Source organism: Colias philodice, chromosome 22, assembly GCF_061535455.1.
Source record: "Colias philodice isolate Cphi_HAF_F1 chromosome 22, ilColPhil1 Martin Lab GWU primary, whole genome shotgun sequence".
NCBI classification, from domain to species: domain Eukaryota; kingdom Metazoa; phylum Arthropoda; class Insecta; order Lepidoptera; family Pieridae; genus Colias; species Colias philodice.
The window spans coordinates 2,274,602-2,290,870 of record NC_143107.1 but is presented as its reverse complement, the minus strand read 5'-3'; the positions used below and the strand labels follow the sequence as shown (position 1 = coordinate 2,290,870).

Here is a 16,269-nt window from a genome sequence, read left to right as displayed (position 1 = left end):
AGTTTTATAATAATAACTAGCGGTCCGCCCCGGCTTCGCCCGTGGTACATATTTCGCAATAAAAAGTGGCCTATGTCCTTTCTCGGGTATCAAAATATAATACCAAATTTCATGCAAATTGGTTCAGTAGTTAAGGCGTGATTGAGTAACAGACAGACAGACAGAGTTACTTTCGCATTTATAATATTAGTATGGATGTGCTATTTATTAAATAGGTTTGAAGTTGGTGCCGAACATTAAGCACTTAGTACCTATTAAGCCCGTGCACCGACATCAAACCTTTTTAATAATTAATAGCACATATAAATAATATGAAGTAAATGATAATGTCAAATCTTTTTTATTTCTTACTTTTCCGTTTTTGAAGTCGGTTGTTTTTAACGCAGTTATTTTTATTAGTGAATATTAAGCTCTCCGTGCGATTAGAGATTTTTGTGAAAATTAAGCTCTCCATGCGATTAGAGCTTTTTGTGAAAATTAAGCTCTCCGTGCGATTAGAGCTTTTGTGAAAATTAAGCTCTCCATGCGATTAGAGCTTTTTGTGAAAATTAAGCTCTCCGTGCGATTAGAGCTTTTGTGAAAATTAAACTCTCCGAGCGATTAGAGCTTTTTGTGAAAATTAAGCTCTCCGTGCGATTAAGAGCTTTTTTGTGAAAGGAGAATGGCGAACTCCCATAGGACTTTGGGCCTGATCGTTACACTGATGATTTATGTGGGGTTAAATAGATAAAAATATACAGATTCTATTAAATATAACAATTAAAGATCTATTCTATGGGATAGCAGAGATATTGAGCATGTAACGTCACTAAAATTGAGGTTAGGTTTGCTCGAGTTCAATGAATAGCTTTGTTTCTTTCTAAGTAGAAGTAAGTTTATATCCTATAATATACATTATTTAGATACAGAGTGTAACAGAAGAACAGTTAGGTAATAGAGATATTCGAACTTTTATTCTTTTAGAGTAGGTACCTACCAAAACATCGTAGGTACTTATATATAAAATAAAACACGTTTTTTCATAAATCGTTTATTCATCATTATCATCATAAACAATTAACACATCATCCAGAAACTGTGCTGGCGGCATTAAATCTGGTTGATACCTTGCCCAGCTAAGGTACCATATTATGCACATAACGTGACAGCAGCAACCTACAGTTCTTCTTCCTACTAAACAATTACAATAATAAACTGTTATTGCTTCCCTTCCTATGAGAGCCCTCACCCAGCAAGAATGACATAGATATGTTGCTCTATTTCCAATCTGTAAAGAAATACTTTGTTAAAACACCTTTCATTTTTACTTTGAGATTTAAAAAGAAGATTATTGGCAACTTTTTACTTAAAATATTATCAAAACACTCAATAACTTAAATGACGAGGTAATATCCACTCTAATATCACTGCTCTAATTCTTTGATCGCGTTGAGAATCAGTTCTTAGTAAATGAAACCGTGTGCGCAATACAAAACGTCCACAATAAATGCATACACGTTGATGACCCAAAGTTACAGTGTCATCTTCATGATTTTCAATCTTCAAAGAATCATTTGCAAGTTTCCAGCATGCATCACATATGTGATCAGAGTGAGTGATCTACAAATAAAGAATTAATATTACAATATTGGACAAAGAAAGTGAATAATTATATATTAATATATATATATTATAAATCTCGTGTCACAATGTTTGTCCTCAATGGACTTCTAAACCACTTAACCGATTATAATAAAATTCGCACACCATGTGGAGTTCGATCCAACTTGAGAGATAGGATAGTTTAAACATGTAGGTACCACGGGCGAAGCCGGGGTGGACCGCTAGTATATATATATAAAACAATGTGTGTTTAAGTTTTTGTTTGATTTCAATAGCTAGTACTAAATACCTTAGATAATACTAATCCACTAACCGTTAGAGGAGCAGCCCACCCTTGTATAATTGATATTATTGCGTTATCTTGTAACAAATGCATACGTATAGCATTGTTACGATTAGCATTAATACCACAGTTGATGCAGTTCATATTTGTAAATGAAAAATCGGATGCAAAGTCGGTGTCCAGGTAGGGTAGCAGTAGTGAGTCGTAAAGGCAGGTAATCAAAGTCCGGTGTGCAAGCGTTGGTTGGTAGTAATAACAGAGATCGTCAGTCTCCGTAATACGTAGCGAAAGTCGATAAAGATGAAGAAAATAAGTTAACCACGAAACGAAAAACCTCAATCAAATGTCAAAAGTCAAACGACAAACATGACATTGTAATTAAAATTGAAGCGGCCAGCTACATTTCAGAAATATTCTTACAAAGTGCGGCCGCCATGAGTAAAAATGTATAGAATTACCTAAATAAATAGCGTGCTAAAAAGTTAAAAATAAAATATGTAACGCAGTTAACTTATATTTCTGATTTATAAAGCATTTGAATTTTATATAAAACTAAAAATGAAAATAAATATTCATTCGTTTTAATCGATATATCGACTATTTTACTCCTGACAGCACTGACAATCTCTGCTTGATAAGACCGGTAGTCATAGAAATCTAAATAACAATGCCGTTAGTGAACACATTATCTTTTTTTTCAAACATTTGTTTTCCCATAGAATCAGAAGTCAATATTTTACCAAGAATTATTAAAAATAACAAAATGAATTTTAAATATATTATGATTTCTGTAAGGCCCTAATTTTGTTAGGCCCAGTTTCGCCATTCTCCTTTAGCTTTCCGTGCGAATAGAGCTTTTTGTGAAAATTAAGCTCTCCATGCGATTAGAGCTTTTTGTGAAAATTAAGCTCTCCATGCGATTAGAGCTTTTTGTGAAAATTAAGCTCTCCATGCGATTAGAGCTTTTTTGTGAAAATTGAGCTTTCCGTGCGAATAGAGCTTTATGTGAATATAAAGCTCTCCGTGCGATGAGAGCTTTTTGCGAAAATTAAGCTCTCCCTTGCGATTAGAGCTTTTTTGTGAAAATTGAGCTTTCCGTGCGAATAGAGCTTTTTGTGAATATAAAGCTCTCCGTGCGATGAGAGCTTTTTGCGAAAATTAAGCTCTCCATGCGATTAGAGCTTTTTGTGAAAATTAAGCTCTCCATGCGATTAGAGCTTTTTGTGAAAATTAAGCTCTCCATGCGATTAGAGCTTTTTTGTGAAAATTGAGCTTTCCGTGCGAATAGAGCTTTTTGTGAATATAAAGCTCTCCGTGCGATGAGAGCTTTTTGCGAAAATTAAGCTCTCCCTTGCGATTAGAGCTTTTTTGTGAAAATTGAGCTTTCCGTGCGAATAGAGCTTTTTGTGAATATAAAGCTCTCCGTGCGATGAGAGCTTTTTGCGAAAATTAAGCTCTCCCTTGCGATTAGAGCTTTTTGTGAAAATTAAGCTTTCCGTGCGATTAAAGCTTTTTGTGAAAATTGAGCTCTCCGTGCGATGAGAGTTTTTTGTGAAAATTAAGCTCTCCGTGCGAATAGAGCTTTTTGTGAATATAAAGCTCTCCGTGCGATGAGAGCTTTTTGCGAAAATTAAGCTCTCCATGCGATTAGAGCTTTTTGTGAAAATTAAGCTCTCCATGCGATTAGAGCTTTTTGTGAAAATTAAGCTCTCCATGCGATTAGAGCTTTTTTGTGAAAATTGAGCTTTCCGTGCGAATAGAGCTTTTTGTGAATATAAAGCTCTCCGTGCGATGAGAGCTTTTTGTGAAAATTAAGCTCTCCTTGGGATTAGAGCTCTTTGTGAAAATTAAGCTCTCCGTGCGATTAGAGCTTTTTGTGAAAATTAAGCTCCGTGCGATTAGAGCCTTTAATGAAAATTAAGCTCTCCATGCGATTAGTTTTAGTGAATATTAAGCTTTCCGTGCGAATAGAGCTTTTTGTGAATATAAAGCTTTCCGTGCGATTAGAGCTTTTTATGAAAATTAAGCTCTCCATGCCATTAGAGCTTTTTTGTGAAAATTAAGCTCTCCGTGCGATTAGAGCTTTTTGTGAAAATTAAGCTCTCCATGCGATTAGAGCTTTTTGTGAAAATTAAGCTCTCCGTGCGATTAGAGCTTTTTGTGAAAATTAAGCTCTCCGTGCGATCAGAGCTTTTTGTGAAAATTAAGCTCCGTGCGATTAGAGCCTTTAATGAAAATTAAGCTCTCCATGCGATTAGTTTTTAGTGAATATTAAGCTTTCCGTGCGATTAGAGCTTTTTATGAAAATTAAGCTCTCCGTGTGATTAGAGCTTCTTGTGAAAATTAAGCTCTCTGTGTGATTAGAGCTTCTTGTGAAAATTAAGCTTTCCGTGTGATTAGAGCTTTTTGTGAAAATTAAGCTCTCCATGCGATTAGAGCTTTTTTGTGAAAATTAAGCTCTCCGTGCGATTAGAGCTTTTTGTGAAAATTAAGCTTTCCGTGCGATTAGAGCTTTTTGCGAAAATTAAGCTCTCCGTGCGATTAGAGCTTTTTGTGAAAATTAAGCTTTCCGTGCGATTAAAGCTTTTTGTGAAAATTAAGCTCTCCGTGCGATGAGAGTTTTTTGTGAAAATTAAGCTCTCCGTGGGATTAGAGCTTTTTTGTGAAAATTTAGCTTTCCGTGCGATGAGAGCCTTTAATGAAAATTAAGCTCTCCATGCGATTTTATGCGGTTATTAATTCGGCCGGTATATTTTTTTTTATGTATGTACACCGATTACTCCGAGGTTTCTGAACCGATTTACGTGATTCTTTTTTTGTTCGATGCGGGATGGTGTCGAATTGGTCATATAATTTTTTTTTTTCGGATAGGCCCAGTAGTTTTTATTTTATGAGCATTTTTGTCTGTACTCGATGACTAAGTTGATATGTAGCAAGTAACTTTGATTCACTTCCCGGTAACCGATTGAGCTGAAATTTTGTATACGTATGTAAATTTGATAGCGATGAAACATTATCATGACATGAAGCTGATTTGATGATGGGATCGGAAGGTGGCCATAGGAACTCAGTAATATATTGACTCAACTTTATCGAGTTTGGGCTCGTTTGATTCGTGTTGAAAAATACACTAAAAAGTATTAAATAAAAATAACTGCGTTAAAAACAACCGACTTCAAAAACGGAAAAGTAAGAAATAAAAAAGATTTGATATTATTAACTACTACATAATATTATTGTACATATTTCGCAATAAAAAGTGGCCTATATGTCCTTTCTCGGGTATCAAAATATCTCTATACCAAATTTCATGCAAATTGGTTCAGTAGTTAAGGCGTGATTGAGTAACAGACAGACAGACAGAGTTACTTTCGCATTTATAATATTAGCACAGTATTACCATCCTACAGTAGTGCGACGAATGTACTTGTGCAGAGAAACGGAGGGGAACTGGCGGGGGTCGGGCGACGCGGGCCGCGTAAAGCAATCACGCTGAGATTGCTTTACCTATCGCGAAAGGACGACGCAGTCGTATTTTTTGTGTAATAATTTTATTATACATAGGTACTTACATATTCTGTTATGGCGCGCACAAACTGTTCCGTTTACGGATGTAAATCTACATTGAAATCCCAGAAGGACACAATATTTCAGAAAGATTGTATTAATTGTATCTGTTGAATTAAAATCAAAGCTATGTATATGTTGTCCTCATTATTTCCTAATCAGATTGTACATCCCAATGCGAATGCATTACTTAGTTAAATGTTATAATATACAATTAAGAACATCCAAAAATAAAGTGTCCACGTAAATAATATTTAGCAGTGCAATATCTGTAATTATATATTTATGAACAAATAATTACATCAGATTTAATAATCGCAATTATTTTGAATGTACATATGAAATATGAATAAATGATTTCATCATAATATTAATAATCACAATTGTTTTATTTCCCATTTGTTGCAACCCTCGCGTATTTTCGTGTGGCAGCGTAAGTACCTACGCTGGCGGCGGCATCGCGCGACATCAAAGGCGATTCCTTACTGTAGGAAATAATATTGTAATACTGTGATATTAGTATGGATACTATAATGAGAGTTTGTGTATAATAAAAAACATTTCGTTGCAAATAATTTATTAAGTACATAATAAATATTATTATTTGTAGATCATAGAGGGAATAAAGTGTAGAGTATCACATCTGAAACAAACAAAAAAATAGTTAAAATATATTAACAACACCTTGACTGAATTATGAAAGTAGTTTAAAAGCATAAAATAAAAAAAAGATTATTTTGAATTAAAAATAACCATAGATCTATGTTGAGCTTTAATTCTAGTAAGGACTATAATATAACTCAACTTTTGGTATTAATTTCTTAGAAACAAATTATTTAAGCATTGAAAAATAGTGCCTTTTTAAAAGATTTATAAAAGGGTTTTATTCATCGTGTTATTTAACACGTTATAAGCTATATTGAGATTTTTTTTAAGTTTTATATTATAATGACTAAAAAAGGTCTTAGATTTAGTTCAAAATTGCCGTTCATTCATAATTTGTTTAATTCCTTCAGTTAGAATTTATCTACACTCCATAATAACAATAACCGAGTGAAATAAATAGAAAAAAGAGCGTGTGTGCCGAGCACACGTCTCAGAAGTGAAACTTCTTTGGCAAGATTCAAAGATACCAAAATCGTCGCCTTACTCCATGACGTGTCAGTATTGCTATGACGCGACCTTGAAATTTTACTCTCAACGCGCCTAAAGAAGTTTCATTCCTAAACTACATTTTAATTTTTAATATAGGTACTTAATCTATATGTTTGTTTGTTTGAACTCGCTAATCTCAGGAACTACTGGTCCGATTTGAAAAATTCTTTCGGTGTTAGATAGCCCATTTATCATGAAAGGCTATAGGCTATATACCATCACGCTAAGACCAACAGGAGCGGAGCCACGCGGGTGAAACCGCGGAGCACAGCTAGTCTTAATATATATAAATCTCGTGTCACAATGTTTGTCCTCAATGAACTCCTAAACCACTTAACCGATTATAATAAAATTCGCACACCATGTGCAGTTCGATCCAACTTGAGAGATAGGATAGTTTAAACATGTAGGTACCACGGGCGAAGCCGGGGCGGACCGCCTAGTTATTAATAATAATTACCTTCTGGTGGTACAGTCACTGAAATACTATTTTGTAACGTAATGTTTCTCACATATTTCCTTGTAAATATATCCTGAAAGTAAGTTTAATAGTTATTAATATTTCGATAAATATTTTAAATATTTAGGTAATAATACAGCGTTACTTTTAAATTTGTATAACTAACTGAAGGCGTTTTGTTCGCATGAGAATAATTAAAAAATATCTTTGTACATATTTCTGTGTGATTGTGATTGAACTCCTCCTTAACTGCTGGACCGATTTTAATGAATTTCAGATGGATACGAAAATAATTTAGATTTACAATTTTAAAGCAAACGAGCCGCAAGCAAAAGCTAGTTAAATATATAATGAAAAAACAATTTACCATAACAGTATAACCATCAGTTGAATTCAGTCCATAGTTTCCAGGCGTGAAAGAGACAGAAGATCCTTTAGTATTCAAGTTGACGAGTGCGAAAGAGACGGAATGATATTTGTCACCTTTCCTCGGTAAATGCGGCTTCACCCATAGTGTTATGGAATTTTCAAGCTGAAATATGTATTTTTATTATATTATTAGCTGATTTAATACATTTTGATTGTAAAAATAAATAAAAAGTTATTAAAATTACAATTTTTGTTTTATTTTTATTTCATAAAAATTAAAAACCTTATACAATGTCTAATATCTTATTTGTGTTTGATATAAATTAATTCTAAGATTGCTGGGAAAAGAAAACCAGCAGAAATCTATATTATTCTTGATGCACATAAAATAAATAAATACATCATTAATTGTAGTTTTCAATATTACTCTAGTAATGGTTCAATATATTTCTTTTTATTATGTGTTAACACAGGCAGAACCGAGGCAAATAGCTATTATATAAAATCATTTATGTATTATAAACAACTCGTCTATTAAAATGTCAAAAATGTCGTCTATAAATGTATATTTACTTATACAGACAAGATTAATTCAATTTAAAACCTTATTTCGTTGCAGTAATGTTTAAAGTCTATTTTAACCATTCTTAAAAAACTCTGCCTCACAGACGCGTAGGCAGAGTTTTGTATCGGACATTTTTAAGCATATTTTTGAACCAGGTTGCTTATAATACTTTAAATAAATAAATAAATATTTCAGGACAATTTTCACACACGGCACAATCTGATCCCATACTAAGCTACTAAGCTTTTGCTTGTGTTATGGAAACCAGATGGCTGATAAACATACATATAATTTTTAAATAAATACTTATATACTTAGATAATTAACACCCAGACACAGAGCAAACATCTATGTTCATCACACAAATATTTGCCCCGGATGGGAATCGAACCCACGACCTCTGGCTTGGAAGGCAGGGCCACTACCAACCAAGCCAACCGGTCAGTCAACTTTACTAGTTTTTTTATAATATTTGTCTATTGTACGTTTATCTATAAATATATTTTTTTTTATTCTTACATCAAAAGGCTGTCCCATAACTCCCAAAGAATCTTGTCCAATCGCTAAGAGATCCATATTTAATAATAATTCCTTTTCATATTTATTTATTCTCGTCATATCGCAACTCAATAGTAAAGGTGCGGCTAACATCAAATATACAGCTATATGCACCCGGCTTTGGCTCTCTGTTAGCGACCCTGTGCCGAATATTAGCTAAAAAAAATTATCAGTTCATAATTGACAAAAATATTAGTGAACGTAAGTGAACAAAAAAGAAATAAAAAATACAGATGAATATAGAACCTTCTACTTTTTTTGGAAGTTGGTTAGACGTCAAATTTAAGTTTAAACTCAAAACCTATTAATTCAAAAAGACTTCTTGTTGTATTGGTTTTTAATCATCATAATGCATATAAATTATTTAAAGAGTGAATAGCAATTAATTCTATAGTTGTTTTAAAATCGAATAAACAAACTAGAGTCTAGACTATAATCCAATAACTAACAGGATAGTCCATAAACTTTATATATCATATTTTGTTGCCATTTAAAAATACAATTTGCTGATTTTTGTTACTTTAAACACATCCAAACGTTATTGCTAACTTTGATTATTATTTATTATTAATTTATTTGAATTAACAGCTATGACGTCACAACATGGCGCTTAGTCATTCCTATTCTTATTTGTATTACACATTAATATTATAGTTTCTCAATTATTACAATACTAGCTTTCCGCCCGTGGCTTCGCCCGCTTTGTCTAGAACATAATAAATTATATACTAAAACCTTCCTCTTGAATCACTCTATCTATTAAAAAAAACCGCATCAAAATCCGTTGCGTAGTTTCAAAGGTTTAAGCATACAAAGGCACATAGGGACAGAGAAAGCGAATTTGAATTAACAGCTATGACGTCACAAGATGGCGCTAAGTCATTCCTATTCTTAATTTTATCACACACTAATATAATAGTTTAAAATCTTACCATATCCATATCATTCCACTGTCCCGGTTTATGGAATGGACTTAATTCATAATATCTAGATTTATAATGATTTATTATAGATTTGATAACTCTCCATGACGTCACAACGTCATGATAGTTTCGCCACATGTTGCAATGGTGAGATATTGTTTTGTAGTCTGGCTGTAATTATAAAAAATAATAATGAATACAACAAAGAAACAATCAAATTCTATTGGTGCATGCGATGATTAAATTAATATGTAAATTTGAAGGTAAAATTAAATGTTGAAGTTAGAAATTCATATATGTTTATAATTTATATTGTTGCACTTATTTGTTTAGGTTTAACACTTATTAAAAGGCGTATAATTTGAATAAGCTATTTATATAGTTTAACAATAATTATAAGTGACTACATATTTTGCAAATTTAATCAAAATGATCAAAGTTCCTTCGAGTCGGAAATATATTTCGTATGTGAAACGAAATCACTATTGATTTAAAATGCCTTATTACAAAAATGAATGGTTCATGAAAAAATGGTTTTAAAAAATATAACTAACTAATATAGAGACCTATATTTGCCAAAGTATCGGAAGTTAGCGCTAAATGCAAACCACATTTTTCACACTTGAAAAGCTTAGCCCCGACCTCGTTCATTTGGCCCCGATTTTTATTAGACTCTAGAATATTTCATTTCTTCATATGGACCATAGCTTACGCAGTTATTCAAATCAAGTGTATTTGGCAAGATATCATTCCCTCTAATAAAGCAATTTTTGTTATAACTCTGAGTTTTTTGTACATTTTATATGATCCAATTTTAGTTTAGATTGTGTTGTTATATCATCTTGTCATAGATGTATGATTATATGTAATGTTTTATGTGAAACTAGCAGTCCGCCCCGGCTTCGCCCGTGGTACATATTTCGCAATAAAAGGTAGCCTATGTTCTTTCTCAGTTTCTAAAAGCTATCTGTGCCAAATTTCATCAAAATCGCTCCAGTAGTTTATGCGTGAAAACCATACATACATACATACATACAAACAAACCTTTCCTCTTTATAATATTAGCCATGATATTAGTATAGATATAGATTATGATATTAAACATTTATATATATACAAACATTGTATAAAAAACTAGCGGTCCGCCCCGGCTTCGCCCGTGGTACATGTTTGCGTTTTCTCTACATAAGAACCATCCTCGTACTTCAAGGAATAAGTATAATAAAAAAAGAATTATCGAAATCGGTTCAGCCGTTCTCGAGTTATGCGCTTACCAACACATTTTGCGATTCATTTTTATATATAAGACTAGCGGTCCGCCCCGGCTTCGCCCGTGGTACATATTTACGTTTTCTCTACATAAAAACCATCCTCGGACTTTAAGGAATATAATAAAAAAAGAATAATCGAAATCGGTTCAGCCGTTCTCGAGTTATGCGCTTACCAACACATTTTGCGATTCATTTTTATATATAAGAATAATGTATTATTATTTACTCTTGCTTGATAATATTATGAGTCTATTTTACTATGAGCATTTTTACGTTATTCCATTCTTATTTCGCAGAATTTCTTTTCATACAATGCCAATTGTTCAGAACGAATCGTTCGATAAAATAATATATTGTGAGATTAATATTCTATGACCTTTCAAACATTATTTTCTGTTATTTGCGGTAAATTGAGGTATCCTACTAAAATTATAAATGCGAAAGTTTGGATTGATGTGTGTGTGTATGTTTGTTTCTCTTTCACGCAAATACAACTGAACCGATTACAATGAAATTTAGCACACATATGGATGGTAACTTGGATTAACGATTAACACATAGGATAGGTTTTATCCCGGAAATCCCACGGGAAAGGGGACTATGCGGGGTTTTCTTTGAAAACGTGGGCGAAGCCGCAGGCGGAAAGCTAGTATAAAATATTTATGATAAGATGTGTGTACCAACTAACATTAATTAAGAAACTTATCAGAACTTTACATTTTTACGTGCTCCTACTAGAAGTTCCTGAGATTAACGCGTACAAACAAACACTTTTTATGTTTATATATAAGTATAGATATAGATAAAAAATATCATCATACTCACTGTTTTAGAATGAATAAATTCAATATAATATGGCCAACTACATGAGTATACCATTGGTTGACCCGTGGCATTTAAATGTTCCCCAAATTTAATATATGCTGAAAAAACAAATTTATTATTAAAATCTATAAAATAATCATATAAATTCTAATATAATTCGTTTCTTCTGTAAAAAGATTTGTAAACCATTTCAAATTGTTGACCCTTCATGATTTAATTGCTAGGAAGGTCACTAATTGCTCATTATACTACATTCTGCTAAAATAAGATTTTCCATCCAATTTATGACCACGACAACCGTTGTTTAACCTTAATTTATTATTATGTGTTGTTATAGTTTCAACAAAAATACATCATCTATATAATCTGAAAATTTAAATTGTCTTACTATCACACTTCATAAGATACAACCTGGTAACAGACAGACAGATATACAGACAGATAGATATAATAAAATTCTAAGTAAAAGGGCCGAAAATGCTAAAGTAAATCATATTACTTTAGTAGTAGACCATTGCAGTTTAGTTTTGCCAGTAACATAGAAAAACCAAATCAACAAAGAAGACACAATATTTATAGAAATACTAGCGGTCCGCCCCGGCTTCGCCCGTGGTACCTACATGTTTATACTATCCTATCTCTCAAGTTGGATCGAACTGCACATGGTGTGCGAATTTTATTATAATCGGTTAAGTGGTTTAGGAGTCCATTGAGGACAAACATAGTGACACGAGATTTATATAATATATTAAGATTTATTGTGTACTAGAGGTCCGCCCCGGCTTCGCCCGTGGTAGATATTTCGCAATAAAAGGTAGCCTATGTCCTTTCTAGGGTATCAAAATATCTCCATACCAAATTTCATGCAAATTGGTTCAGTGGTTTAGGCGTGATTGAGTAACAGACAGACAGACAGAGTTACTTTTGCATTTATAATATTAGTGGATTGACACAGACCTGTATTCAAGAATTCCTCTTCAACAAAACACCCGTCCACTTTAATATAATCGACACTCCATTCGGCAAACATTTTAGCGTCCACACCAAAGTGACCTTTCGACCCTGGATAATGCATACATGTCACTTCTGCTACATTGGTATACATGCCGAATTTTAGACCGCGACTGTGAATCTGAAAAAAAAATGTAACATAAATGTCTTGAGACATTGGGTTAAAATCCATGTCTCAAGCACATTGTGATTTAATAACTCAGGCCTCGGAATCACAGACACAATAGAAAATCTATTGTGTCGTGGACCGATCGGGCCGTTCGGGGCTCAATGGGTTAAAATAGTATTGTTAATAATTAATTGTGTAATTTTAATTCTACTACTATTATAAAGGCGAAAGTTTGTAAGTTTGGATGTATGGATGTTTGTTACTCTTTCACGCAAATACTACTGAACCGATTACAATGAAATTTAGCACACATATAGAGGGCAGCGTGGATTAACACATAGGATAGGTTTTATCCCGGAAATCCCACGGGAACGGGAACTATGCGGGTTTTTCTTTGAAAACGCGGGCGAAGCCGCGGGCGGAAAGCTAGTAGGTTATAATGGTTTTTGTTGTATGATTGCTGTAATATGTAAGCAATGTAGGGATAAATTATAATATAACTAGCTGCTCCGCGCGGTTTCACCCCCGTGGCTGCACTCCTGTTGGTCGTAGCGTGATGTTAAATGGCCTATAACCTTCCTCGATAAATGGGCTATCTAACACCGAAAGAATTTTTCAAATCGGACCAGTAGTTCCCGAGATTAGCGCGTTCAAACAAACAAACAAAATCTTCAGCTTTATAATATTAGTATAGATAATACTAGCTGTGCTCCGCGGGTTTACCTGCAGTGCTCCACTCCTGTTGGTCTCAGCGAGTAATATATAGCCTAAAGCCTTCCTCGATAAATGGGCTATCTAACACTGAAATAATTTTTCAAATCGGACAAGTAGTTCACGAGATTAGCGCGTTCAAACAAACAAACTCTTCAGCTTTATAATGTTAGTATAGATGGTGTTTTAAAGCTTATAGTTCTAACTTCTAATATATTGAATTCCACATAAGAAAAACTTTATTCTTTTTTCTGTATTATTATCTTTTTATGTAGTAACTGTGTAATAAACTTTTATTCAGAACATAACCTTTTTTACCATAATTATGTAGGGTAGATTTAGAAAGTTACAAAGTACATCATAAAACATAAGTTTGAATGTAACTTATGTGTTTTTAATTTGATGTAAAGCTTAGATATTAATGAATATCACTAAATAGTATAAAGCAAAGTCGCTTTCTCTGTCCCTATGTCCTTATGTATGCTTAAATCTTTAGGAACTATGCAACGGATTTTGATGCTCTTTTTAACCGACTTCAAAAAAGGAGGAGGTTATCAATTCAGCCGGTTTTTAATATTTAGAGGAAGCACTATAGAGGAGTATGATTATTATGTATAGCTAATAATTTATTAGGTTTTAGACAAAGCGGGCGAGGCCACAGGCGAAAAGTTAGTAAACCATATACTGTACTTTCAGTTAAAATTAAACATACATGCGAAAACAAATTTAAATAAAAGACCTTTTAAAACATAATTAAACATACATACTAACATAATCAGCGATATACTTCATTCCGCGGGGAAACCTCTTTCTATCAGGCACCAATCTGCCCTGAGCGTCTCTCGTCTTTTCCGACCAACAGTCGTCTATTATGATGTATTCAAAACCAGCTTCTTGATACCCTTCATTGTAGAATGTATCAGCTATTGATAGTATGAGCTGTTCACTGAAAGACCAATTGAGTAGAAAATTTATTGAGAAAAATTGTAGACTTAACAAAGCATTTAGAGGAAAACAGTTTTGGTGCTATATTGATTTATTATAAACTGCAATATGATTAAATGTATATATACATTTCTTCCACATTCTTTCTTTACAATCATAAAAGTATTTATAAATTTTCCATCTTATTAATCATGATACTAAAATCTTATGGCAATGTAAATGTTAACCAATGCCTGTTCCTAGTTGAAATGTAGGTACTTTAGTACACGTAACAAACAGTTCATCAGTAATTTGTTATTATGTATGGTTACCATTACCACGTCCAAAAATAGTCACTTTCTTACTCCACAGATTTAAGCTCAATGGGAACATTTGAGTACATACATTTACTGAGATTATACTTTAACTACACCAAATCCTCCACATACTATACTCATACATAGCAAAGATATTGTGTAAGTATTCTAGCATAAAAAGTCGACGTACAGTACGAAACAGACGAATTTTAATGAAAAACCCGAAACAAAGGAATAACAATGGCAGGTACTTGCTTTAGGCATTTTCGTGGATTCTTCTCACAGTCTACACTACACATGTAGTAACCCCAAGACATCCACCCCATGGGGGGTTTCCTCGCCAATCCATTATCCAAAAGGCATACTTCACCAAACAAAAATATAAACGAAACGAGCAAAAGTTTTTCATACATCTCTAAAACTTTTTAAAATTAGAATGCACATGGGAATACAGATTATATTCTATTTTAAAAATAAATCACATTTTAATTTTTAATAGTAGTGGTATTAATAAAGTTTAACATCATGTTTTAAATTAAAAAACCGGCTATATACATTACAAATTAAACAAACTGATTATCTGTTAAACGTCAAACCCACGTAAATAAATCCCTGTCAATGTCAAAAAGAAAACTCATTATACTCATTAATCGTGTATCAAAAAGCGCATTGATGCTACATTTAAGCAAAACTCATGCAAAACTAGTGCATTGTAGTTAATTTTTCACCATTTGCATAATGTCGTATCGATAATTGCGTCCCAATAAACACGGATGATATTCGCATAAATTACAGTTTGTAATTTGTGAACCTCAATATTCTAAAATTATGAACAATTAAAATTATAATTTCATTAATTAACTTCCTAGTAAACAGAAAACATGGTGAATGTGAATGATAAGTTCTGTTGATTTATTTTTCACAAACGGTTGAAACGGTGTAGCATTTAAGAACAAAGCGTCACACTCACGTCCCTTTTGCACTACGAAAAGATAAAAAGTAAGTGAATTGTATTCAGGCGATTTCAGTAAAGCGAAAGGGTCAGAACTCGAATGAATCCGGCCTGCGTGTTATAGCTTTGGTTGTGCACAGTTGGAATACTTACAAGTTATTGGTGCTCCCATGAAATGAGTGTGTACAATGGCTGGCGTATGTTGTACAAACTTTTGATTAAGGTTGTGCTTCTTGAACTACGAGTATAATCATAGTTTTTTTCCTGTTTATAAAATAACAATATAGCATACATACAAATTCTTAGCTGTATTTAATAATTTTCATCGATTTTCTTGTTCTTCATCATCTGTACTTACGAAATGACTGTGTTATAATCTGTATCTTTACATTTTAAGAAAAAAAACATGTGAGCCTTGTACTTAGATTATATACACCTACTTGTACCTACTGAGAATTAAAAAAAAACTTTTTCCAGTGAGCCGACCGGAGCATGGGTGGAAATGTCATGGTGTGAAATGGCGCGGGTGTCGCTCGCCGCTCTGTTCGCCGCGCTGCTCGCGGTGGCAAACTCGCGCGCGCCGACGCAAGACCCCGTGCTGTTTGAAGCGGCTTTTCAAGGTAAGATATTTGAATATTTGAACTTGTTATAGCGAAATAACACTATA

General features: G+C 33.3%; 3 protein-coding genes across 4 annotated transcripts in view; 1 reads left to right on the top strand and 2 right to left on the bottom strand.

Annotated features, from left to right (window-relative positions):
• Positions 1-16,269, top strand: part of LOC149478325 (pikachurin-like) — a 171,247-nt gene that overhangs the window by 41,165 nt on the left and 113,813 nt on the right. The window contains exon 2 of the mRNA XM_089709472.1: positions 16,080-16,222. Coding sequence (XP_089565598.1) covers positions 16,105-16,222 — 118 coding nt within the window. The 5' untranslated portion in view covers positions 16,080-16,104. The remainder of the gene's footprint in view (positions 1-16,079; positions 16,223-16,269) is intronic.
• On the bottom strand, positions 853-2,149 carry LOC149478327 (uncharacterized). Of its 2 annotated transcripts, XM_089709586.1 has the most exons (3): positions 1,916-2,149; positions 1,374-1,599; positions 925-1,267 (listed from the first exon to the last, which is right to left on the bottom strand). In XM_089709586.1, exons 1-3 carry the CDS (start codon positions 2,027-2,029, stop codon positions 1,257-1,259), a joined length of 351 nt encoding a protein of 116 aa, XP_089565712.1. In that variant the 5' UTR covers positions 2,030-2,149; the 3' UTR covers positions 925-1,256. The 2 variants fall into 2 exon arrangements, 1 of the variants encoding a protein (XP_089565712.1); XR_016317448.1 differs by lacking the exon at positions 1,374-1,599 and having other exon boundaries at positions 853-1,267.
• On the bottom strand, positions 6,013-15,233 carry LOC149478326 (alpha-N-acetylgalactosaminidase-like). The gene is made up of 9 exons (XM_089709585.1): positions 14,906-15,233; positions 14,181-14,355; positions 12,536-12,710; positions 11,579-11,676; positions 9,492-9,653; positions 8,521-8,715; positions 7,435-7,599; positions 7,068-7,140; positions 6,013-6,095 (listed from the first exon to the last, which is right to left on the bottom strand). Exons 1-9 carry the CDS (start codon positions 15,061-15,063, stop codon positions 6,064-6,066), a joined length of 1,233 nt encoding a protein of 410 aa, XP_089565711.1. The 5' UTR covers positions 15,064-15,233; the 3' UTR covers positions 6,013-6,063.

What these genes read in the sequence shown, in the direction of transcription:
- LOC149478327 (XM_089709586.1), bottom strand. Translation starts at nt 2,029, where the DNA reads ATGAACTGCATCAACTGTGGTATTAATGCTAATCGTAACAATGCTATA. An exon ending in GGTGGGCTGCTCCTCTAACG is followed by an intron (nt 1,600 to 1,915) that starts GTTAGTGGATTA and finishes CTTTATTTGTAG; the next exon opens with ATCACTCACTCTGATCACAT.
- LOC149478326 (XM_089709585.1), bottom strand. Translation starts at nt 15,063, where the DNA reads ATGTATGAAAAACTTTTGCTCGTTTCGTTTATATTTTTGTTTGGTGAA. An exon ending in TGAAGTATATCGCTGATTAT is followed by an intron (nt 12,711 to 14,180) that starts GTTAGTATGTAT and finishes TTTTTTTTTCAG; the next exon opens with ATTCACAGTCGCGGTCTAAA. An exon ending in AGAGGAATTCTTGAATACAG is followed by an intron (nt 11,677 to 12,535) that starts GTCTGTGTCAAT and finishes TTGTTTTTTCAG; the next exon opens with CATATATTAAATTTGGGGAA.